We start from the raw sequence: 16,980 nt of genomic DNA, 5'->3' as shown, positions 1-16,980 counted from the left end.
TGCCTCCGCTGCGGCACTAGCTGGTTTTCATGCCGGCTCAACGGCGGGCATGCATCATCATGCCAGTTTATCACATTCACAATTTTCCAATCAAACAACATATACGCGCAGCTACAGAAATGGTTTCAGGAAAATCGCCGTTCATCAAGGCAGCAGATACTGGCCTATGTAGTGCAATTGAATGCCTTGGAATCGCGCCGTGGCCGCAAGCCTTTGGATATCAATAATGTCGTGTATTGGTTTAAGAATGCCCGGGCCGCCCAGAAACATGCTGAAATGCGTGGTGGATATAGAACATAATATGGGTACTGAAGCGCTGGTCGCAGCAGCAGCTGCCTCCGCTGCGGCACTAGCTGGTTTTCATGCCGCCTCAACGGCGGGCATGCATCATCATGCCAGTTTATCACATTCACAATTTTCCAATCAAAAGACACGTACGCGCACAAGTTTTGATCCCGAAATGGAATTGCCGCAGCTACAGAAAAGGTTTCAGGAAAATCGCCATCCATCAAGGCAGCAGATACAGGCCTATGTAGTGCAATTGAATGCCTTGGAATCGCGCCGTGGCCGCAAGCCTTTGGATATCAATAATGTCGTGTATTGGTTTAAGAATGCCCGGGCCGCCCAGAAGCAGCTGCCTCCGCTGCCTCCGCTGCGGCACTAGCTGGTTTTCATGCCGCCTCAACGGCGGGCATGCATCATCATGCCAGTTTATCACATTCACAATTTTCCAATCAAAAGACACGTACGCGCACAAGTTTTGATCCCGAAATGGAATTGCCGCAGCTACAGAAAAGGTTTCAGGAAAATCGCCATCCATCAAGGCAGCAGATACAGGCCTATGTGGTGCAATTGAATGCCTTGAAATCGCGCCGTGGCCGCAAGCCATTGGATATCAATAATGTCGTGTATTGGTTTAAGAATGCCCGGGCCGCCCAGAAACATGCTGAAATGCGTGGTGGATATAGAACATAATATGGGTACTGAAGCGCTGGTCGCAGCAGCAGCTGCCTCCAGAAATATGCTGAAATGCGTGGTGGATATAGAACATAATATGGGTACTGAAGCGCTGGTCGCAGCAGCAGCTGCCTCCGCTGCGGCACTAGCTGGTTTTCATGCCGCCTCAACGGCGGGCATGCATCATCATGCCAGTTTATCACATTCACAATTTTCCAATCAAAAGACACACATATACGCGCAGCTACAGAAATGGTTTCAGGAAAATCGCCGTTCATCAAGGCAGCAGATACTGGCCTATGTAGTGCAATTGAATGCCTTGGAATCGCGCCGTGGCCACTAGCCTTTGGATATCAATAATGACGTGTAGTGGTTTAAGAATGCCCGGGCCGCCCAGAAACATGCTGAAATGCGTGGTGGATATAGAACATAATATGGGTACTGAAGCGCTGGTCGCAGCAGCAGCTGCCTCCGCTGCGGCACTAGCTGGTTTTCATGCCGCCTCAACGGCGGGCATGCATCATCATGCCAGTTTATCACATTCACAATTTTCCAATCAAAAGACACGTACGCGCACAAGTTTTGATCCCGAAATGGAATTGCCGCAGCTACAGAAAAGGTTTCAGGAAAATCGCCATCCATCAAGGCAGCAGATACAGGCCTATGTGGTGCAATTGAATGCCTTGAAATCGCGCCGTGGCCGCAAGCCATTGGATATCAATAATGTCGTGTATTGGTTTAAGAATGCCCGGGCCGCCCAGAAACATGCTGAAATGCGTGGTGGATATAGAACATAATATGGGTACTGAAGCGCTGGTCGCAGCAGCAGCTGCCTCCAGAAATATGCTGAAATGCGTGGTGGATATAGAACATAATATGGGTACTGAAGCGCTGGTCGCAGCAGCAGCTGCCTCCGCTGCGGCACTAGCTGGTTTTCATGCCGCCTCAACGGCGGGCATGCATCATCATGCCAGTTTATCACATTCACAATTTTCCAATCAAAAGACACGTACGCGCACAAGTTTTGATCCTGAAATGGAATTGCCGCAGCTACAGAAAAGGTTTCAGGAAAATCGCCATCCATCAAGGCAGCAGATACAGGCCTATGTAGTGCAATTGAATGCCTTGAAATCGCGCCGTGGCCGCAAGCCATTGGATATCAATAATGTCGTGTATTGGTTTAAGAATGCCCGGGCCGCCCAGAAACATGCTGAAATGCGTGGTGGATATAGAACATAATATGGGTACTGAAGCGCTGGTCGCAGCAGCAGCTGCCTCCGCTGCGGCACTAGCTGGTTTTCATGCCGCCTCAACGGCGGGCATGCATCATCATGCCAGTTTATCACATTCACAATTTTCCAATCAAAAGACACGTACGCGCACAAGTTTTGATCCTGGAATGGTTTCAGGAAAATCGCCATCCATCAAGGCAGCAGATACAGGCCTATGTGGTGCAATTGAATGCCTTGAAATCGCGCCGTGGCCGCAAGCCATTGGATATCAATAATGTCGTGTATTGGTTTAAGAATGCCCGGGCCGCCCAGAAACATGCTGAAATGCGTGGTGGATATAGAACATAATGGGTACTGAAGCGCTGGGTACTGAAGCGCTGGTCGCAGCAGCAGCTGCCTCCAGAAACATGCTGAAATGCGTGGTGGATATAGAACATAATATGGGTACTGAAGCGCTGGTCGCAGCAGCAGCTGCCTCCGCTGTGGCACTAGCTGGTTTTCATGCCGCTTCAACGGCGGGCACGCATCATCATGCCAGTTTATCACATTCACAATTTTCCAATCAAAAGACACGTACGCCCACAAGTTTTGGTCCCGTAATGGAATTGCGACAGCTACAGAAATGGTTTCAGGAAAATCGCCATCCATCAAGGCAGCAGATACAGGCCTATTTAGGTTTCAGCAATTGAATGCCTTGAAATCGCGCCGTGGCCGCATGCCATTGGATATCAATAATGTCGTGTATTGGTTTAAGAATGCCCGGGCCGCCCAGAAACATGCTGAAATGCGTGGTGAATATAGAACATAATATGGGTACTGAAGCGCTGATCGCAGCAGCAGCTGCCTCCAGAAATATGCTGAAATGCGTGGTGGATAGAGAACATAATATGGGTACTGAAGCGCTGGTCGAGGCAGTAGCTGCCTCCGCTGCGGCACTAGCTGGTTTTCATGCCGCCTCAACGGCGGGCATGCATCATCATGCCAGTTTATCACATTCACAATTTTCCAATCAAAAGACACGTACGCGCACAAGTTTTGATCCCGAAATGGAATTGCCGCAGCTACAGAAAAGGTTTCAGGAAAATCGCCATCCATCAAGGCAGCAGATACAGGCCTATGTGGTGCAATTGAATGCCTTGAAATCGCGCCGTGGCCGCAAGCCATTGGATATCAATAATGTCGTGTATTGGTTTAAGAATGCCCGGGCCGCCCAGAAACATGCTGAAATGCGTGGTGGATATAGAACATAATATGGGTACTGAAGCGCTGGTCGCAGCAGCAGCTGCCTCCAGAAATATGCTGAAATGCGTGGTGGATATAGAACATAATATGGGTACTGAAGCGCTGGTCGCAGCAGCAGCTGCCTCCGCTGCGGCACTAGCTGGTTTTCATGCCGCCTCAACGGCGGGCATGCATCATCATGCCAGTTTATCACATTCACAATTTTCCAATCAAAAGACACGTACGCGCACAAGTTTTGATCCCGGAATGGAATTGCGGCAGCTACAGAAATGGTTTCAGGAAAATCGCCATCCATCAAGGCAGCAGATACAAGCCTATGTAGTGCAATTGAATGCCTTGGAATCGCGCCGTGGCCGCTAGCCATTGGATATCAATAATGTCGTGTATTGGTTTAAGAATGCCCGGGCCGCCCAGAAACATGCTGAAATGCGTGGTGGATATAGAACATAATATGGGTACTGAAGCGCTGGTCGCAGCAGCAGCTGCCTCCGCTGCGGCACTAGCTGGTTTTCATGCCGCCTCAACGGCGGGCATGCATCATCATGCCAGTTTATCACATTCACAATTTTCCAATCAAAGAACACGTACGCGCACAAGTTTTGATCCCGAAATGGAATTGCCGCAGCTACAGAAAAGGTTTCAGGAAAATCGCCATCCATCAAGGCAGCAGATACAGGCCTATGTGGTGCAATTGAATGCCTTGAAATCGCGCCGTGGCCGCAAGCCATTGGATATCAATAATGTCGTGTATTGGTTTAAGAATGCCCGGGCCGCCCAGAAACATGCTGAAATGCGTGGTGGATATAGAACATAATATGGGTACTGAAGCGCTGGTCGCAGCAGCAGCTGCCTCCAGAAATATGCTGAAATGCGTGGTGGATATAGAACATAATATGGGTACTGAAGCGCTGGTCGCAGCAGCAGCTGCCTCCGCTGCGGCACTAGCTGGTTTTCATGCCGCCTCAACGGCGGGCATGCATCATCATGCCAGTTTATCACATTCACAATTTTCCAATCAAAAGACACGTACGCGCACAAGTTTTGATCCCGAAATGGAATTGCCGCAGCTACAGAAAAGGTTTCAGGAAAATCGCCATCCATCAAGGCAGCAGATACAGGCCTATGTGGTGCAATTGAATGCCTTGAAATCGCGCCGTGGCCGCAAGCCATTGGATATCAATAATGTCGTGTATTGGTTTAAGAATGCCCGGGCCGCCCAGAAACATGCTGAAATGCGTGGTGGATATAGAACATAATATGGGTACTGAAGCGCTGGTCGCAGCAGCAGCTGCCTCCAGAAATATGCTGAAATGCGTGGTGGATATAGAACATAATATGGGTACTGAAGCGCTGGTCGCAGCAGCAGCTGCCTCCGCTGCGGCACTAGCTGGTTTTCATGCCGCCTCAACGGCGGGCATGCATCATCATGCCAGTTTATCACATTCACAATTTTCCAATCAAAAGACACGTACGCGCACAAGTTTTGGTCCCGTAATGGAATTGCGACAGCTACAGAAATGGTTTCAGGAAAATCGCCATCCATCAAGGCAGCAGATACAGGCCTATTTAGGTTTCAGGAAAATCGCCATCCATCAAGGCAGTAGATACAGGCCTATGTGGTGCAATTGAATGCCTTGAAATCGCGCCGTGGCCGCAAGCCATTGGATATCAATAATGTCGTGTATTGGTTTAAGAATGCCCGGGCCGCCCAGAAACATGCTGAAATGCGTGGTGGATATAGAACATAATATGGGTACTGAAGCGCTGGTCGCAGCAGCAGCTGCCTCCAGAAATATGCTGAAATGCGTGGTGGATATAGAACATAATATGGGTACTGAAGCGCTGGTCGCAGCAGCAGCTGCCTCCGCTGCGGCACTAGCTGGTTTTCATGCCGCCTCAACGGCGGGCATGCATCATCATGCCAGTTTATCACATTCACAATTTTCCAATCAAAAGACACGTACGCGCACAAGTTTTGATCCCGAAATGGAATTGCCGCAGCTACAGAAAAGGTTTCAGGAAAATCGCCATCCATCAAGGCAGCAGATACAGGCCTATGTGGTGCAATTGAATGCCTTGAATCGCGTCGTCGCGCCGTGGCCGCAAGCCATTGGATATCAATAATGTCGTGTATTGGTTTAAGAATGCCCGGGCCGCCCAGAAACATGCTGAAATGCGTGGTGGATATAGAACATAATATGGGTACTGAAGCGCTGGTCGCAGCAGCAGCTGCCTCCAGAAATATGCTGAAATGCGTGGTGGATATAGAACATAATATGGGTACTGAAGCGCTGGTCGCAGCAGCAGCTGCCTCCGCTGCGGCACTAGCTGGTTTTCATGCCGCCTCAACGGCGGGCATGCATCATCATGCCAGTTTATCACATTCACAATTTTCCAATCAAAGAACACGTACACGCACAAGTTTTGATCCTGAAATGGAATTGCCGCAACTACAGAAATGGTTTCAGGAAAATCACCATCCATCAAGGCAGCAGATACAGGCCTATGTGGTGCAATTGAATGCCTTGAAATCGCGCCGTGGCCGCATGCCATTGGATATCAATAATGTCGTGTATTGGTTTAAGAATGCCCGGGCCGCCCAGAAACATGCTGAAATGCGTGGTGAATATAGAACATAATATGGGTACTGAAGCGCTGGTCGCAGCAGCAGCTGCCTCCAGAAATATGCTGAAATGCGTGGTGGATATAGAACATAATATGGGTACTGAAGCGCTGGTCGCAGCAGCAGCTGCCTCCGCTGCGGCACTAGCTGGTTTTCATGCCGCCTCAACGGCGGACATGCATCATCATGCCAGTTTATCACATTCACAATTTTCCAATCAAAAGACACGTACGCACACAAGTTTTGATCCCGAAATGGAATTGCGACAGCTACAGAAATGGTTTCAGGAAAATCGTCATCCATCAAGGCAGCAGATACAGGCCTATTTAGGTTTCAGGAAAATCACCATCCATCAAGGCAGCAGATACAGGCCTATTTAGGTTTCAGGAAAATCGCCATCCATCAAGGCAGTAGATACAGGCCTATGTGGTGCAATTGAATGCCTTGAAATCGCGCCGTGGCCGCAAGCCATTTGATATCAATAATGTCGTGTATTGGTTTAAGAATGCCCGGGCCGCCCAGAAACATGCTGAAATGCGTGGTGGATATAGAACATAATATGGGTACTGAAGCGCTGGTCGCAGCAGCAGCTGCCTCCAGAAATATGCTGAAATGCGTGGTGGATATAGAACATAATATGGGTACTGAAGCGCTGGTCGCAGCAGCAGCTGCCTCCGCTGCGGCACTAGCTGGTTTTCATGCCGCCTCAACGGCGGGCATGCATCATCATGCCAGTTTATCACATTCACAATTTTCCAATCAAAAGACACGTACGCGCACAAGTTTTGATCCCGAAATGGAATTGCCGCAGCTACAGAAAAGGTTTCAGGAAAATCGCCATCCATCAAGGCAGCAGATACAGGCCTATGTGGTGCAATTGAATGCCTTGAAATCGCGCCGTGGCCGCAAGCCATTGGATATCAATAATGTCGTGTATTGGTTTAAGAATGCCCGGGCCGCCCAGAAACATGCTGAAATGCGTGGTGGATATAGAACATAATATGGGTACTGAAGCGCTGGTCGCAGCAGCAGCTGCCTCCAGAAATATGCCGAAATGCGTGGTGGATATAGAACATAATATGAGTACTGAAGGGCTGGTCGCAGCAGCAGCTGCCTCCGCTGCGGCACTAGCTGGTTTTCATGCCGGCTCAACGGCGGGCATGCATCATCATGCCAGTTTATCACATTCACAATTTTCCAATCAAAAGACACGTACGCGCACAAGTTTTGATCCCGTAATGGAATTGCGACAGGTACAGAAATGGTTTCAGGAAAATCGCCATTCATCAAGGCAGCAGATACTGGCCTATGTAGTGCAATTGAATGCATTGAAATCGCGCCGTGGCCTCAAGCCATTGGATATCAATAATGTCGTGTATTGGTTTAAGAATGCCCGGGCCGCCCAGAAACATGCTGAAATGCGTGGTGGATATAGAACATAATATGGGTACTGAAGCGCTGGTCGCAGCAGCAGCTGCCTCCGCTGCGGCACTAGCTGGTTTTCATGCCGCCTCAACGGCGGGCATGCATCATCATGCCAGTTTATCACATTCACAATTTTCCAATCAAAAGACACGTACGCGCACAAGTTTTGATCCCGAAATGGAATTGCGACAGCTACAGAAATGGTTTCAGGAAAATCGCCATCCATCAAGGCAGCAGATACAGGCCTATGTGGTGCAATTGAATGCCTTGAAATCGCGCCGTGGCCGCAAGCCATTGGATATCAATAATGTCGTGTATTGGTTTAAGAATGCCCGGGCCGCCCAGAAACATGCTGAAATGCGTGGTAGATATAGAACATAATATGGGTACTGAAGCGCTGGTCGCAGCAGCAGCTGCCTCCAGAAATATGCTGAAATGCGTGGTGGATATAGAACATAATATGGGTACTGAAGCGCTGGTCGCAGCAGCAGCTGCCTCCGCTGAGGCACTAGCTGGTTTTCATGCCGCCTCAACGGCGGGCATTTATCATCATGCCACTTTATCACATTCACAATTCCAATCAAAAAACACGTACGCGCACAAGTTTTTATCCCGGAATGGAATTGCGACAGCTACAGAAATGGTTTCAGGAAAATCGCCATCCATCAAGGCAGCAGATACAGGCCTATGTGGTGCAATTGAATGCCTTGAAATCGCGCCGTGGCCGCAAGCCATTTGATATCAATAATGTCGTGTATTGGTTTAAGAATGCCCGGGCCGCCCAGAAACATGCTGAAATGCGTGGTGGATATAGAACATAATATGGGTACTGAAGCGCTGGTCGCAGCAGCAGCTGCCTCCAGAAATATGCTGAAATGCGTGGTGGATATAGAAGATAATATGGGTACTGAAGCACTGGTCGCAGCAGCAGCTGCCTCCGCTGCGGCACTAGCTGGTTTTCATGCCGCCTCAACGGCGGGCATGCATCATCATGCCAGTTTATCACATTCACAATTTTCCAATCAAAAGACACGTACGAGCACAAGTTTTGATCTCGAAATGGAATTGCCGCAGCTACGGAAAAGGTTTCAGGAAAATCGCCATCCATCAAGGCAGTAGATACAGGCCTATGTGGTGCAATTGAATGCCTTGAAATCGCGCCGTGGCCGCAAGCCATTTGATATCAATAATGTCGTGTATTGGTTTAAGAATGCCCGGGCCGCCCAGAAACATGCTGAAATGCGTGGTGGATATAGAACATAATATGGGTACTGAAGCGCTGGTCGCAGCAGCAGCTGCCTCCAGAAATATGCTGAAATGCGTGGTGGATATAGAACATAATATGGGTACTGAAGCGCTGGTCGCAGCAGCAGCTGCCTCCGCTGCGGCACTAGCTGGTTTTCATGCCGCCTCAACGGCGGGCATGCATCATCATGCCAGTTTATCACATTCACAATTTTCCAATCAAAAGACACGTACGCGCACAAGTTTTGATCCCGAAATGGAATTGCCGCAGCTACAGAAAAGGTTTCAGGAAAATCGCCATCCATCAAGGCAGCAGATACAGGCCTATGTGGTGCAATTGAATGCCTTGAAATCGCGCCGTGGCCGCAAGCCATTGGATATCAATAATGTCGTGTATTGGTTTAAGAATGCCCGGGCCGCCCAGAAACATGCTGAAATTCGTGGTGGATATAGAACATAATATGGGTACTGAAGCGCTGGTCGCAGCAGCAGCTGCCTCCGCTGCGGCACTAGCTGGTTTTCATGCCGCCTCAACGGCGGGCATGCATCATCATGCCAGTTTATCACATTCACAATTTTCCAATCAAAAGACACGTACGCGCACAAGTTTTGATCCCGAAATGGAATTGCGACAGCTACAGAAATGGTTTCAGGAAAATCGCCATCCATCAAGGCAGCAGATACAGGCCTATGTAGTGCAATTGAATGCCTTGGAATCGCGCCGTGGCCGCAAGCCATTGGATATCAATAATGTCGTGTATTGGTTTAAGAATGCCCGGGCCGCCCAGAAACATGCTGAAATGCGTGGTGGATATAGAACATAATATGGGTACTGAAGCGCTGGTCGCAGCAGCAGCTGCCTCCGCTGCGGCACTAGCTGGTTTTCATGCCGCCTCAACGGCGGGCATGCATCATCATGCCAGTTTATCACATTCACAATTTTCCAATCAAAAGACACGTACGCGCACAAGTTTTTTATCCCGAAATGGAATTGCCGCAGCTACAGAAACGGTTTCAGGAAAATCGCCATCCATCAAGGCAGCAGATACAGGCCTATGTGGTGCAATTGAATGCCTTGAAATCGCGCCGTGGCCGCAAGCCATTGGATATCAATAATGTCGTGTATTGGTTTAAGAATGCCCGGGCCGCCCAGAAACATGCTGAAATGCGTGGTGGATATAGAACATAATATGGGTACTGAAGCGCTGGTCGCAGCAGCAGCTGCCTCCAGAAATATGCTGAAATGCGTGGTGGATATAGAACATAATATGGGGAACTGAAGCGCTGGTCGCAGCAGCAGCTGCCTCCGCTGCGGCACTAGCTGGTTTTCATGCCGCCTCAACGGCGGGCATGCATCATCATGCCAGTTTATCACATTCACAATTTTCCAATCAAAAGACACGTACGCGCACAAGTTTTGATCCCGAAATGGAATTGCCGCAGCTACAGAAAAGGTTTCAGGAAAATCGCCATCCATCAAGGCAGCAGATACAGGCCTATGTGGTGGAATTGAATGCCTTGACATCGCGCCGTGACCGCAAGCCATTTGATATCAATAATGTCGTGTATTGGTTTAAGAATGCCCGGGCCGCCCAGAAACATGCTGAAATGCGTGGTGGATATAGAACATAATATGGGTACTGAAGCGCTGGTCGCAGCAGCAGCTGCCTCCGCTGCGGCACTAGCTGGTTTTCATGCCGCCTCAACGGCGGGCATGCATCATCATGCCAGTTTATCACATTCACAATTTTCCAATCAAAAGACACGTACGCGCACAAGTTTTGATCCCGAAATGGAATTGCCGCAGCTACAGAAAAGGTTTCAGGAAAATCGCCATCCATCAAGGCAGCAGATACAGGCCTATGTGGTGCAATTGAATGCCTTGAAATCGCGCCGTGGCCGCAAGCCATTGGATATCAATAATGTCGTGTATTGGTTTAAGAATGCCCGGGCCGCCCAGAAACATGCTGAAATGTGTGGTGGATATAGAACATAATATGGGTACTGAAGCGCTGGTCGCAGCAGCAGCTGCCTCCGCTGCGGCACTAGCTGGTTTTCATGCCGCCTCAACGGCGGGCATGCATCATCATGCCAGTTTATCACATTCACAATTTTCCAATCAAAAGACACGTACGCGCACAAGTTTTGATCCCGAAATGGAATTGCCGCAGCTACAGAAAAGGTTTCAGGAAAATCGCCATCCATCAAGGCAGCAGATACAGGCCTATGTAGTGCAATTGAATGCCTTGGAATCGCGCCGTGGCCACTAGCCTTTGGATATCAATAATGACGTGTAGTGGTTTAAGAATGCCCGGGCCGCCCAGAAACATGCTGAAATGCGTGGTGGATATAGAACATAATATGGGTACTGAAGCGCTGGTCGCAGCAGCAGCTGCCTCCGCTGCGGCACTAGCTGGTTTTCATGCCGCCTCAACGGCGGGCATGCATCATCATGCCAGTTTATCACATTCACAATTTTCCAATCAAAGAACACGTACACGCACAAGTTTTGATCCTGAAATGGAATTGCCGCAGCTACAGAAATGGTTTCAGGAAAATCGCCATCCATCAAGGCAGCAGATACAAGCCTATGTAGTGCAATTGAATGCCTTGGAATCGCGCCGTGGCCGCAAGCCATTGGATATCAATAATGTCGTGTATTGGTTTAAGAATGCCCGGGCCGCCCAGAAACATGCTGAAATGCGTGGTGAATATAGAACATAATATGGGTACTGAAGCGCTGGTCGCAGCATCAGCTGCCTCCGCTGCGGCACTAGCTGTTTTCATGCCGCCTCAACGGCGGACATGCATCATCATGCCAGTTTATCACATTCACAATTTTCCAATCAAAAGACACGTACGCGCACAAGTTTTGATCCTGAAATGGAATTGCCGCAGCTACAGAAAAGGTTTCAGGAAAATCGCCATCCATCAAGGCAGCAGATACAAGCCTATGTAGTGCAATTGAATGCCTTGGAATCGCGCCGTGACGGGCATGCATCATCATGCCAGTTTATCACATTCACAATTTTCCAATCAAAAGACACGTACTCGCACAAGTTTTGATCCCGAAATGGAATTGCGACAGCTACAGAAATGGTTTCAGGAAAATCGCCATTCATTAAGGCAGCAGATACAGGCCGAAATGGAATTGCGACAGCTACAAAAATAGTTTCAGGAAAATCGCCATCCATCAAGGCAGCAGATACAAGCCTATGTATTGCATTTGAATACCTTGGAATCGCGCCGTGGTCGCAAGCCATTATATATCAATAATATCGTGTATTGGTTTAAGAATGCTCGGGCCGCCCAGAAACATGCTGAAATGCGTGGTGGATATAGAACATAATATGGGTACTGAAATGCGTGGTGGATATAGAACATAATATGGGTACTGAAGCGCTGGTCGCAGCAGCTGCCTCCGCTGCGGCACTAGCTGGTTTTCATGCCGCCTCAACGGCGGGCATGCATCATCATGCCAGTTTATCACATTCACAATTTTCCAATCAAAAGACACGTACGCGCACAAGTTTTGATCCTGAAATGGAATTGCCGCAGCTACAGAAAAGGTTTCAGGAAAATTGTCATCCATCAAGGCAGCAGATACCGGCCTATGTAGTGCAATTGAATGCCTTGGAATCGCGATGTGGCCGCAAGCCATTGGATATCAATAATGTCGTGTATTGGTTTAAGAATGCCCGGGCCGCCCAGAAACATGCTGAAATGTGTGGAGGATATGAAACATAATATGGGTACTGAAGCGCTGATCGCAGCAGCAGCTGCCTCCGCTGCGGCACTAGCTGGTTTTCATGCCGCCTCAACGGTGGGCATGCATCATCATGCCAATTTATCACATTCACAATTTTTCAATCAAAAGACACGTACTCGCACAAGTTTTGATCCCGAAATGGAATCGCCGCAGCTACAGAAAAGGTTTCAGGAAAATCGCCATCCATCAAGGCAGCAGATACAGGCCTATGTAGTGCAATTGAATGCCTTGGAATCGCGCCGTGGCCGCAAGCCATTGGATATCAATAATGTCGTGTATTGCTTTAAGAATGCCCGGGCCGCCCAGAAACATGCTGAAATGCGTGGTGAATATAGAACATAATATATGTACTGAAGCGCTGGTCGCAGCAGCAGCTGCCTCCGCTGCGGCACTAGCTGTTTTCATGCCGCCTCAACGGCGGGCATGCATCATCATGCCAGTTTATCACATTCACAATTTTCCAATCAAAAGACACGTACGCGCACAAGTTTTGATCCCGAAATGGAATTGCCGCAGCTACAGAAAAGGTTTCAGGAAAATCGCCATCCATCAAGGCAGCAGATACAGGCCTATGTGGTGCAATTGAATGCCTTGAAATCGCGCCGTGGCCGCAAGCCATTGGATATCAATAATGTCGTGTATTGGTTTAAGAATGCCCGGGCCGCCCAGAAACATGCTGAAATGTGTGGAGGATATGAAACATCGCAGCAGCAGCTGCCTCCGCTGCGGCACTAGCTGGTTTTCATGCCGCCTCAACGGCGGGCATGCATCATCATGCCAGTTTATCACATTCACAATTTTCCAATCAAAAGACACGTACGCGCACAAGTTTTGATCCTGAAATGGAATTGCCGCAGCTACAGAAAAGGTTTCAGGAAAATCGCCATCCATCAAGGCAGCAGATACAGGCCTATGTAGTGCAATTGAATGCCTTGGAATCGCGCCGTGGCCGCTAGCCTTTGGATATCAATAATGACGTGTATTGGTTTAAGAATGCCCGGGCCGCCCAGAAACATGCTGAAATGCGTGGTGGATATAGAACATAATATGGGTACTGAAGCGCTGGTCGAGGCAGTAGCTGCCTCCGCTGCGGCACTAGCTGGTTTTCATGCCGCCTCAACGGCGGGCATGCATCATCATGCCAGTTTATCACATTCACAATTTTCCAATCAAAGGACACGTACGCGCACAAGTTTTGATCCCGAAATGGAATTGCGACAGCTACAGAAATGGTTTCAGGAAAATCGTCATCCATCAAGGCAGCAGATACAGGCCTATTTAGGTTTCAGGAAAATCACCATCCATCAAGGCAGCAGATACAGGCCTATGTGGTGCAATTGAATGCCTTGAAATCGCGCCGTGGCCGCATGCCATTGGATATCAATAATGTCGTGTATTGGTTTAAGAATGCCCGGGCCGCCCAGAAACATGCTGAAATGCGTGGTGAATATAGAACATAATATGGGTACTGAAGCGCTGGTCGCAGCAGCAGCTGCCTCCGCTGCGGCACTAGCTGGTTTTCATGCCGCCTCAACGGCGGGCATGCATCATCATGCCAGTTTATCACATTCACAATTTTCCAATCAAACAACATATACGCGCAGCTACAGAAAAGGTTTCAGGAAAATTGTCATCCATCAAGGCAGCAGATACAGGCCTAAGTGGTGCAATTGAATGCCTTGGAATCGCGATGTGGCCGCAAGCCATTGGATATCAATAATGTCGTGTATTGGTTTAAGAATGCCCGGGCCGCCCAGAAACATGCTGAAATGTGTGGAGGATATGAAACATAATATGGGTACTGAAGCGCTGATCGCAGCAGCAGCTGCCTCCGCTGCGGCACTAGCTGGTTTTCATGCCGCCTCAACGGTGGGCATGCATCATCATGCCAATTTATCACATTCACAATTTTTCAATCAAAAGACACGTACTCGCACAAGTTTTGATCCCGAAATGGAATCGCCGCAGCTACAGAAAAGATTTCAGGAAAATCGCCATCCATCAAGGCAGCAGATACAGGCCTATGTAGTGCAATTGAATGCCTTGGTATCGCGCCGTGACCGCTAGCAGCAGCAGCTGCCTCCGCTGCGGCACTAGCTGTTTTCATGCTGCCTCAACGGCGGGCATGCATCATCATGCCAGTTTATCACATTCACAATTTTCCAATCAAAAGACACGTACTCGCACAAGTTTTGATCCCGAAATGGAATTGCCGCAGCTACAGAAAAGGTTTCAGGAAAATCGCCATCCATCAAGGCAGCAGATACAGGCCTATGTGGTGCAATTGAATGCCTTGAAATCGCGCCGTGGCCGCAAGCCATTGGATATCAATAATGTCGTGTATTGGTTTAAGAATGCCCGGGCCGCCCAGAAACATGCTGAAATGTGTGGAGGATATGAAACATCGCAGCAGCAGCTGCCTCCGCTGCGGCACTAGCTGGTTTTCATGCCGCCTCAACGGTGGGCATGCATCATCATGCCAATTTATCACATTCGCAATTTTTCAATCAAAAGACACGTACTCGCACAAGTTTTGATCCCGAAATGGAATCGCCGCAGCTACAGAAAAGGTTTCAGGAAAATCGCCATCCATCAAGGCAGCAGATACAGGCCTATGTAGTGCAATTGAATGCCTTGGAATCGCGGCGTGGCCGCTAGCCTTTGGATATCAATAATGACGTGTATTGGTTTAAGAATACCCGGGTCGCCCAGAAACATGCTGGAATGCGTGGTGGATATAGAACATAATATGGGTACTGAAGCGCTGGTCGCAGCAGCAGCTGCCTCCGCTGCGGCACTAGCTGGTTTTCATGCCGCCTCAACGGCGGACATACATCATCATGCCAGTTTATCACATTCACAATTTTCCAATCAAAGAACACGTACACGCACAAGTTTTGATCCTGAAATGGAATTGCCGCAACTACAGAAATGGTTTCAGGGAAATCGTCATCCATCAAGGCAGCAGATGCAGGCCTATGTAGTGCAATTGAATGCCTTGGAATCGCGATGTGGCCGCAAGCCATTGGATATCAATAATGTCGTGTATTGGTTTAAGAATGCCCGGGCCGCCCAGAAACATGCTGAAATGCGTGGTGAATATAGAACATAATATGGGTACTGAAGCGCTGGTCGCAGCATCAGCTGCCTCCGCTGCGGCACTAGCTGTTTTCATGCCGCCTCAACGGCGGACATGCATCATCATGCCAGTTTATCACATTCACAATTTTCCAATCAAAAGACACGTACGCGCACAAGTTTTGATCCTGAAATGGAATTGCCGCAGCTACAGAAAAGGTTTCAGGAAAGTCGCCATCCATCAAGGCAGCAGATATAGGCCTATGTAGTGCAATTGCCTCAACGGCGGGCATGCATCATCATGCCAGTTTATCACACTCACAATTTTTCAATCAAAAGAAACGTACGAGCACAAGTTTTGATCCCTAAATGGAATTGCGACAGCTACAGAAATGGTTTCAGGAAAATCGCCATTCATTAAGGCAGCAGATACAGGCCGAAATGGAATTGCGACAGCTACAAAAATAGTTTCAGGAAAATCGCCATCCATCAAGGCAGCAGATACAAGCCTATGTATTGCATTTGAATACCTTGGAATCGCGCCGTGGTCGCAAGCCATTATATATCAATAATATCGTGTATTGGTTTAAGAATGCTCGGGCCGCCCAGAAACATGCTGAAATGCGTGGTGGATATAGAACATAATATGGGTACTGAAGCGCTGGTCGCAGCAGCAGCTGCCTCCGCTGCGGCACTAGCTGGTTTTCATGCCGCCTCAACGGCGGACATGCATCATCATGCCAGTTTATCACATTCACAATTTTCCAATCAAAAAACACGTACGCGCACAAGTTTTGATCCTGAAATGGAATTGCCGCAGCTACAGAAAAGGTTTCAGGAAAATTGTCATCCATCAAGGCAGCAGATACAGGCCTAAGTGGTGCAATTGAATGCCTTGGAATCGCGATGTGGCCGCAAGCCATTGGATATCAATAATGTCGTGTATTGGTTTAAGAATGCCCGGGCCGCCCAGAAACATGCTGAAATGCGTGGTGGATATGGAACATAATAAGGGTACTGAAGCGCTGGTTGCAGCAGCATCTGCCTCCGCTGCGGCACTAGCTGGTTTTCATGCCGCCTCAACGGCGGGCATGCATCATCATGCCAGTTTATCACATTCACAATTTTCCAATCAAAAGACACGTACGCACACAAGTTTTGATCCCGAAATGGAATTGCGACAGCTACGGAAAAGGTTTCAGGAAAATTGCCATCCATCAAGGAAGCAGATACAGGCCTATGTGGTGCAATTGATTGCCTTGAAATCGCGCCGTGGCCGCAAGCCATTGGATATCAATAATGTCGTGTATTGCTTTAAGAATGCCCGGGCCGCCCAGAAACATGCTGAAATGCGTGGTGAATATAGAACATAATATGGGTACTGAAGCGCTGGTCGCAGCAGCAGCTGC

The 16,980-nt window shown here is 48.8% G+C and overlaps 1 protein-coding gene across 1 annotated transcript; it reads left to right on the top strand.

The window, feature by feature from the left end:
- Positions 1–301: 301 nt before the first annotated feature.
- On the top strand, positions 302–975 carry LOC133336567 (uncharacterized). The gene is made up of 2 exons (XM_061544848.1): positions 302–569; positions 611–975. The coding sequence occupies exons 1-2, from the start codon at positions 302–304 to the stop codon at positions 973–975; spliced, it is 633 nt and encodes a 210-aa protein (XP_061400832.1).
- The last annotated feature ends 16,005 nt before the right edge of the window (positions 976–16,980 follow it).

This window comes from Musca vetustissima, unplaced genomic scaffold (genome assembly GCF_032173495.1).
Source record: "Musca vetustissima isolate MV318-11 ecotype Yass unplaced genomic scaffold, APGP_CSIRO_Mvet_v1 utg34676, whole genome shotgun sequence".
NCBI lineage: Eukaryota > Metazoa > Arthropoda > Insecta > Diptera > Muscidae > Musca > Musca vetustissima.
Note: the sequence above shows the minus strand (reverse complement) of the source record. Positions and strands in the feature narration are given on the sequence as shown.